The 9651-nt window shown below is 36.7% G+C and overlaps 1 protein-coding gene across 1 annotated transcript in view; it reads right to left on the minus strand.

The window, feature by feature from the left end:
* Positions 1–8011: 8011 nt before the first annotated feature.
* LOC122081376 (aquaporin PIP1-3) overlaps positions 8012–9651 on the minus strand; it is a 6621-nt gene continuing 4981 nt past the window's right edge. Inside the window, exon 3 of the mRNA XM_042648477.1 lies at positions 8012–8480. Within this exon, the coding sequence (XP_042504411.1) occupies positions 8244–8480 (237 nt within the window). The 3' untranslated portion in view covers positions 8012–8243. The remainder of the gene's footprint in view (positions 8481–9651) is intronic.

Genomic DNA, 9651 nt, shown 5'->3' on the forward strand with positions numbered 1-9651 from the left:
TTTTGGAAGTTCAATTGCAGATTTCATTATGTGGATTCATTGTGAGTGTGACAGTTAGCAAAGTAAGGTTCTCTCTCTCTCTCTCTCTCTCCTTCAGCAATTTCGATTTGTGATTGGAGTAGTGTTCATATTCAATTTTTTTAGGTCACTTTGATTTAGGGTTGGGGTCATTGTTTATGTTACCTTCAGATTTCTATCTATTTGAAGGATTGCTTAAGGAAAATTGATAGCTCATTCTAAGGCGGTAAGCCTCCACAAGGGGTGCAGTAATATAGGATGACAAAATCCATATCTTTTGATGGACCTACCACCGAAAATAAAGAGAGTTTGGGGCAGGAGAAGATGTTAGGTCCTTAGATAAGTTGCTTGTCTAAAGACGTTTACCCAATGTGAACCTCTCTATCATGGAAATGACACAACTTTCAGTACTGCTCCACCCAACAGTGATGCTTTTGATAACCTGGTATTGTCATGCTCATTTTTTTCCCTGGAAGTGCACCACTTCTCATGGAAGTTAAGATGAAAATGGGTCATCTATTTCTATTATAACATGCTTTGTTGGGTAACAGGTAATCTCTGATTATTCCCACTTGTACATTTCTTTCCTTGTTTTGGAATCTCATTCATTTGATCTTTTTAAGTTAGAGATGATTATGTGATTATTAATCTCTTTTATGTGGCCTATAGGAAAATGTTCAATATTTATTATTATTTTTTTTTTTGGATGAGTAATTTCAATAATTTGGTTGGCTTGTATTTTGAGATCTTTTAGCTTAAGTGACATGGTTTCTTCAATCGGTTCATGTCATTATGGCTTTAAAAAATCTTGAAATATTTTCACCCAAAATTTATAAAGTGGACATGAATCTGATTGGTCCAAACTCCCCAAGGAAAAAGTCCCAACCCCCCCCCCCCCTCCCCCCTTTATTCTTTCTGTAATGGTACTAGAATATAAGGGGTGTGGATCAAATGAGGACCTCAACCATATTTCATGATCTGATTTTGTTATTGTTTAGTACCAATTCAATCAAGAGGGCTACTTCCTAATATTGAAGTGAAGCTGAATTACATTGTTTCATGTTTCATAATTTTTATACTTGTATACTTACACATAAATGATTTTCCCCAATATTTAATTTTTGGCGAGCAATCAAAATTTTCAATTAAACAATGCAATTAGTGTTATTGGGCAATAACCCTAGCACTCTCTCTCCCACCAAAAAAAATATATATATAGCCATGATAAAGTTAAGGTTTTACTGGGCAGCGTGAACACACCTCACACCCAAAACAAATTGCTTGATATCTTTGCTGTGATGTTTCCCTCATTGAGACTGATCTATAGTCCAAGATAAGATTGGTCTCATTAGAAATGCAACTGACTGTTGTAGGCTGACATTCACAGCTTTTTTTTTTTTTTTGCTGGAATCACTCAAGCAGCACTTGTGGTTCTCCAGTTATGAATCAATATTGAGTTTATATGTTATTTTTTGCTCCTTTGATTGCGCCTTGTATCTGATGTTCAGCAGTTATAAGCATTTAACGAGACAAAAATGGTTCTTGTGTTTTGTGTTTAGATTGGGATTCTTGATTGACTGCTTATCTCATGCTGCCATTGTTGAGTTTGTGGGAGAGGCTGCCATTACAACTGCACTTTAACAGCTTATAGGTTTTGTTAGCATAAAGAACTTTACCAAAAAAAGTGATATTGTTTCAGTGCATATGCACTCAGCATGAGTGCATGGGGCTTAGTATATCATGGTGGGATAAGTAATCTCTCATTTTCATTTTTCAATGGTCTAGCTAGGTTTTTTCTAATTTGACCCATGCATTATCCATTTGGTCCATAGTTTCAAATCAAAGTAACTAAACTTCACTGCATTTTTCAGCGGCATTGGTAGACACACTCATAGGGGCATAATTTTTTGTTTTCCTAAAGTTCGGCACACACTTTGGAAGTCTCAATTAGTATACCTCTATTTACCTAGATTTTATAGGGTGGAAGTCCTTGTCTGAACCTTATGTGGTTCGATGTAAAATAGGGAAAGAAGATTATGAAAATTTTCTAGGTACTGATAATTGCCCCATTGATCTCTATTATTGTATCCAAATTTTTTGTGTATATTACTTGTGCAGAAAAGAAGGGTGTCCAAATTATAAGATTATGTTTTGTTTGTCCTTCAATTTACCAAAAAAAAAAAAAAATTGTTGAGTTGGATGGTTTTTTATTGATAGAATGTTGTGTGTAAAAATTGTTGGAAGCTACTAATGGACATATTGAGAAATTCAGTTGCTTCATTCATTCAGTTCATATTTTTCTATATTGCTTTATATAATTCTATTTTAGCATCAACATTGGTTGATGGTTGATACTTCTTTCACTCTATTTTGATGGAGCTATAGTTGTTTTTTATTTTATTTATTTATTTTTTTAATTTGACAGATATTGTTTCTTTTTTTATGGATATATTCATTTTAGTTATGATGTTGCTTATTAAACCTGAATATTCATTTTTTTAGTCAATTTAATTCTAATAATGGATCTACATAGGTGGTTGATATTTTCTTTACTATGTGATCCTTTACTAATTTGGCTTTTTAAATAAATATCGAATCTTATAAAGAGCAACCCATTGCATCAGGCTCCTGTTATTACAAGGTCTAGAGGGGAAAATGTTATTAGTCGATAAATTGATGTTGAGAATTATTTAGGTATTTTCTTATTCTGGGTTGGATGTGACAAGCTGGGGATGCCTATTGACCTTCAATTTATTGAGAGACAAGACCTCCAATTTGTTGTGAGATCACGTGGAGAACAGTGTGCTGGCATACTACTTTTTTTTAGAGGCCTTCAATGCCATCCCTTTGGATTATCTCATGAGGCAATGGGCATTGGTTGCAGCATGAAGGAAAACCCCCTCCCCCCCCCCCCACCCAAAAGCAAAAAAAAAAAAAAATAGATTAAGCCATTTGGAGCTTATTCTGTTTCTCCTCTCCCTAAAATTATATAGTTGAAAATGGACAAAGACCCAGTTATGTAGTTGAAAATAGAAAGAAGGCAGGGGGATCTTGGCCTTGCTAGTATTGGGTGTTCTCAAGGATTATGAGGGGGGCCACATAGCACCTATAACTCCACCGCAGAAGAGCTTAAGGTTTTCATTAAATAAATTGAGATCTACTTCTCTAATGGTTGGATAACAGTATCAGTGAGGGAGACTCCATTAAGATGATTAGGTGATTGCAAGGCCATTCTTGTAACAAATGAAAGATAGAGGGCATTCTCGATTGGGTACTGTATTTTATGTTCATAGAATGCATTTTTATTATATTTTTAAAAATATTCATGCAATATGGTGCATCTTTCACAGATATTGGGATTTGTCTATTTTCCCTTCACATTGTTTACATATTTCTGGCTGTGCAAATATATATATAAGTAATTAAGGTCATGTAGGGGAAAATGCAACAAACTTCGTTTCAATCCTACCATTTTAGTTAAAAATGAATTAGACCTTTTGTTATAGTTCAAGATTACAAATTTAAAGGCCATGATGTCCTACGTCAACGGCTCAAATGGCGCTCTATCTCTCCCTCCCACCATATCTCTCCTCTCCCTACTTACTTTCTCTCTCTCTCTCACACACATTTCCCCAATATATCTTTCACGATGTCAAGATTGTATCTTTTAAATGGAATAGATTATATATGAATAGGGTTTTTTTTAGTTCACTATTAATGTTGTTCCTGCTAAATTAAAGTAAAGCATGTTGTTCATAGCCCTTAACCTTGCTATATACATTTGTGACTATATGATTAAATAGTTAAGATTATTTTCAATCGAATGATCTTTTATTGCCCAGTGTTCATATCTTCTTTTCTGTTTTATCTATCCTCAGGTTTTTAACATAGAGCTGCCCTTGCTTTTAGTTATAATTTAAATTATCAATAATCATTATTTCTCTCTCTATCTCTCTCTCAATATATGACCACACGTGCAAATGCACATGTATTTTTTACTAATATATATATATATATATATATATATGAAACTTAGTCAGGAGTCATGAATACTTACCTAAGTTTAAGAAATAACTACACCAAGTTCCGAGTTATTATTAACTCGATGTTTTTTTCTTGGGTTGTATATTATTCATAGACCACACTTTTGGTATACAACTAAACAAAACCCCTTTTCGTTGTCTTCCAATATTACCTGTTCCTTTTTTTTACAATTATGAAGCAGCGAAGGGGTTATTGAGATGAGAAGGACATGGGGGTCATTTCCAAACGAGAAAAAGAGAGAGTGCTAGGGCTTTTCCCTTCAAAGAAATAAGGAAAATACATGACTTAATTGTTTAGACTCATTAAATTTTATCTAGGACAAGTCGAGTGAAAAAACCTGATTTTCCAATTATGATCACACTGTCACAGCATGAGAACTGAGAAGCCCTTAAAAGGCAAACATAGTCTCAGTTGTTGCTGTGCTGTGAGAGACACCGAACACAATGGGCCGGATAAGGGTACAATTAAAAACTGAAGAAATCCTTTTGGCCCCAACTGTGAGCCCCTAATCAAATGCAGGTATTCCATTCCGTTCGAACCCCCCCCCAAACTTTCGGCTTCAATCTCATGTCTCACCGTAGGTGTGTCAACCGTCGGTTCGCTTTGATTTTAGTCGGGTTGAGTTGGTTTCGGTCTAAGAATGAGGGAGATCAAAACCAATTCATTAAGGAATTTTAATTTTTAATTGGTTTCGATTTCAGATTGGTTTGGTTTCAATTTATTTTGGTTTTTAGTATCGGATTAATATCAGTTTATTATCAAGTTTGAACCATAATGAAATCTGACATTCATAAACTGTAATGTTGAAATATTTGGCAAAAGTTTATGACTAAATCATGATTTATCATTGTATGGGACAACTAATGTTGAAACCAATGGATAACTAATTACAAAAATGATAATTAATATTGAAATCACAAAGTGAACCCTATAATCCAATCATTCATTTAACTATCTAACTAATTTTGTACAGTGAACAAGAAAATCAATAGAAACATTGTTACAATTTACAAATCAATTTCCCTATTCATAACTTCATATTCATTGATTTGTAACAATTCCTCTTAATACAAAAAATATTCTCACTAATATTGTTAAAAATGGATAATCAATTCACCTATTTACAATCTCATAATCATTTATTTTTTTATCAGTTTCATTTGGTTTGGTTAATGGTCGGTTCAGTTTGTACTGATTTTTATCAGGTCCTAATATACCTCAATCCAAAATCAATCCAATAAAGGTCAATTTGATTCGATCTAAGTGTTTTCAATTGGTTTCTTCTGTTCCAACTAGGTTTTGACACCCCTACCCCACCCCTCCCCTCCTAAATCACGCTCTTATCATATTAAACCGTTGCTCTCTTTTCTCCCTCCAACCCACTCCCCACACAACTCGGCCTCCCTCTCTTTTAAGGATCTGGCTCCTCTCCTCAGTTTTGATTGCCAGGTAGGTCTTGCTCATAGTTCCCTAGGGCATTGACACTTGTACAAGGTTCATCCAACAGCTATGCTTCCTTCTCCATAAAACGATCCATCTCCATGAATCCAACCCATACCCGATTGAAGACGATTGGACCCTCCTCCTCCTCCTCTCCTCTCTCTTCCATTCTCTTCCCTCCCAAAAACCAGAACATAATCGCTGAAGTTGAACGTGAAGGAGAACGCTGAGGAGAGGCACCGATGTTGAATGCGAAAGAGAAGCGAAGCTAGAACTTCGGCGATCAAAGCCGAGGAGGACGCGAAGGAGAATGATCGGTTTTGGGGTTTTCTTAAAGAGGTAAAATCCCCAAACCCTCCTTTGGTTTTTTGGGAGTTTTTTCATGTCTTTGAACCCATCAAACCAGAAGATTCCGAACTCCTTCTTCTTCTCCTTGCTACTTCGATGATTGATTGATTGATCCTGAATCCAATTCTAACTGGGTTTGAAGCACAAAGTGAAAGGAAGAGAGAGAGAGAGAGAGAGAGAGAGAAGAAACTAATGAAGGATTCAAGGACTGTGCTGGTTGGCTGGAGCTATCTTTGTAACCTAAGTCAACTGCCACATACGAAGAAGCCCTTCATCTCCATTGACATACCTTAACCTCATCCACTTACACGCATTCGTACACTCAATACATAAGAGTCAATACAGATGATATCTTCTCAATTTAGACTTCTCTGCAAAGTTTCCAATCTGCATTCTTTCCCTCAAAATTGAGGGTTTCTCTTTGGAAGTCAAACCCAAGTGACAAATGCTTTACTTGGTATAAATCAATCCAACAATTCGGCAAAAACCCATTCAATTGCTCAATCCTTACTCCTTCCTCGTGTCTTTCTTTCTCTTTTTTACTAGGTTTTTATGTTAAATAATCCCCATCCCGGCACTATCAGAACACTTTGTTGTATGCAATGTTTTTCCTACAATATGACTTGAGGTGAACCATATTCCACATTTCTTCACTTCTGTTCGTGTTCAACCTCGGCGCCTCTGTTCAGCGTTCTCCTTCGCATTCAACTTCGGCAACTGTGTTCTGGTTTTTGTGAGAGAAGAGAATGGAAATGAGAGAAAGAGAGGAGGAGGGTCCGATTGTCTTCAATCGAGGAGATAAGTGGTTTTTCTGGAGGAAGGAAGCAGAGCCGTTGATGAGCCTTGAACAAGTGTCAATCGCCCAGGTGGTGATGAGCAAGACCTGGGCAATCGAAGCTGGTGTGGATCAAGTCCTTGTATGGTCTATACTTGGATTCCACTTAAAATAAAAATTATTTAAAAGATGAAAGAAATTAAGTGGAGTCCAAGTATGGATCAAATACCGAATTTGATCTAAGCTTAGAAATGAATCGAATTCCCCTTTTAAGGATCTAGATCCTCTATCAAACCACGAGCACTATGAAATTCGATTGAGAGATAAAAATCTAAAAAAAAAAAAAAAAGATTGAGAAAGAGTTCATCAGATAGGTCATCTAATTTTTCAAAACACAACTCTTTTATGGCTTGGATAATAATCTCTTCTTGATTAAGTTTTGCCATTTTTTAGCACTAACTCAGATGACAGCCAGAACCAAAACCCTGTTTTTTAAACAATGGATGCAATGAATACAACAATGTGAATTATTAAAGACTCATACAAAGAAAAAAAAAAAAAATGTAAATAATTAAAGACAATGAAAAAGAGCAAATTGCTTTCATCCAGGGTATAATACTCAAAAAGTTTCTACCTTTGCTTCGCCGTTCAGACAACACCATCCTCATGAGTCATCATGACTGATGACCCATCACCCACTACCCTCTCCATTGTCATTCGCACCTTTTAATTATCCGCCCACAGTTTAAAAACAAAAAGTAGTAGTAGTAGAAGAGCATGTAGAGTACAAAGTTTTCAAAGCATCTCATTACTTGGATACATATTTGTTAAGTTTGTCTCGAATTCTTGATATGTTTTGAAGAATGATTCGATCTGATATATTTTGGTGGCGATCCAAATGAGAAATTTTCTGAGATCTGTAATGGAAGTAGAGGGATTGGGCCAATAGGCCCAAGCTCGGAGCCCATCACTGATCTCGTATGGGGATGCGGGGGTGTAACCCCCGTGGTATGGTTCGATCGGATCGACTGCAACCCGATGGGTCGACCTGCGATTTGAAGTATATATAATGTACTATTACTTGTTGCGAAAGTCATTATATTCCAAGGTTTTCACGTAACTAGGGTTTCAGAGCGAGTTTTTCCTCACCGCTGCTAGGATGTAATTTCTTTTCTGCATAGTAAATCATCTTCTTCTTCGCCCGAGGACGTAGCACACCACCCTGGGTGTGTGAACCTTGTTAAATCTTTATCGTACGGATCTATTGTCTCTTTATCAATCGTGTTTCTTGGTGTTTGATATAACAATACTTTTACTTGTAAACGAAGGAAAAGTGAAATTTCCATTCCAAAGCTGAAAAGCTCCATAACAAAACCAGACACAGCAAGCACCCAACTTCGATCCTCCATAGATAGTAATAATAATTTACATAACGCATTGGAAAAAAGCTAATAGACCCACCACATGATTTTGAGAGAGAGAGAGAAGAAAATGACACAGCAACAGAGATGATGGGAGAAGAAAATATGGGATTTTCGCAATAAGAAAAGGAGATAATTGGTTGGAGGATGGGATCCTCTTTTGATATATATGATGTGCCTCTAGGTTTAAGGGTTTATTAGGCCCTGGACTTGAATGGAATGGCCCTGATGATGACCTGGTGATACACAGCAGCAAGTGCAGCTCCAATGAAGGGACCCACCCAGAAGATCCAGTGGTCATCCCAGGCATGATCTTTGTTGTAGATGATGGCTGCTCCAAGACTCCTCGCTGGGTTGATTCCTGTTCCTGTGATTGGGATGGTTGCCAAGTGAACCAAGAACACTGCGAACCCTATTGGCAGCGGAGCCAATAGCTGCACACACCCATTCACAGCAATTGATAAGAGACAATCTCTTCTTCTTCTTTAACAATTTCCCTATTATTATTTTGATTATTTATTGACTTCTTTTACTTAAAGGCAATTAGTGAAGCCAAAGATTTAGTTCACCATATCAGTCGCAGGTGATACCGAGACGCAGGATTAAAATAAAAAATTTCCAACAGAAAAGTAGATGTTGGTACCATATATTAATACAAAATGAGAAATGAGAGTCTAGATCAGGTCCTCATACGAGAATGTTTTTGCACGAGCTGTGATGGATATGTGGAATCTACTAAATCTATGGAATAATGCAATTAATGGATTTCACATATCTCTCACAAGCCTATACAAGAACGTTCTCATACGAGGATGTGATCCAAACTCTGAATATGATACCTAAACTCGTTACACGATCTGAAAACTTCCGGCAAAAAATTTCATCCACAAGAACGAGTTCGGATAAGGTTCTCATATGAGAACGTTCTCTTACAAGCCTGTGATGAACACGTGGACTTCACTATCTCTCTCTCTTAATTGCATTGTTTCAAGTATCCATGTGTTTATCACAGGCCTCTACAAGAACGTTCTCCTACAAAAACCTGATCTTCACAGCAAAAGCAAGAGTAACCCTAGATCCCAAACCATTAATGTCCAATGGAATGGAATCCTAGATTTTTCATAATATAGACATTGTGGCTACTCCAGCACAGTGGAAAATAAGCTCTCGATTTCTCCCACCGAGGGGAGTTTGGATTAAATTCTCATATGTTCCTTGGTTCCCACATGTAATTCAACGAATCAAAAACCTATTTTAAGGAGAGAGAGAATAAGTGGATTACATATCAAGACCAAGAAACGTACAAGAGCCAACTTGATCCAAGCTCTTATTCAGCTTGTCCGAGATCACATTCTTGTACACCCATTAAGGTCACACATGAATTCCACTCATTCTCTCACTCATTAGCATAGATATACTGATTTTGAGGAATTCATACAATTAATCCAGACTCGTCTTGGAATAGCTGTAATGTTTTGTGAAAAAACTTTGGAATGGATTTTCAGTCCATCTCAATGAAGAAGTGTCGTTGAAGAGTGGTCTAGGATCCAGCACTGTTGCTGCTGGACCCACCACTGTGACTTTGATCATTTGTACACTACTGGG

The sequence above is a fragment of the Macadamia integrifolia genome, chromosome 6 (genome assembly GCF_013358625.1).
Source record: "Macadamia integrifolia cultivar HAES 741 chromosome 6, SCU_Mint_v3, whole genome shotgun sequence".
NCBI classification, from domain to species: Eukaryota; Viridiplantae; Streptophyta; class Magnoliopsida; order Proteales; family Proteaceae; genus Macadamia; species Macadamia integrifolia.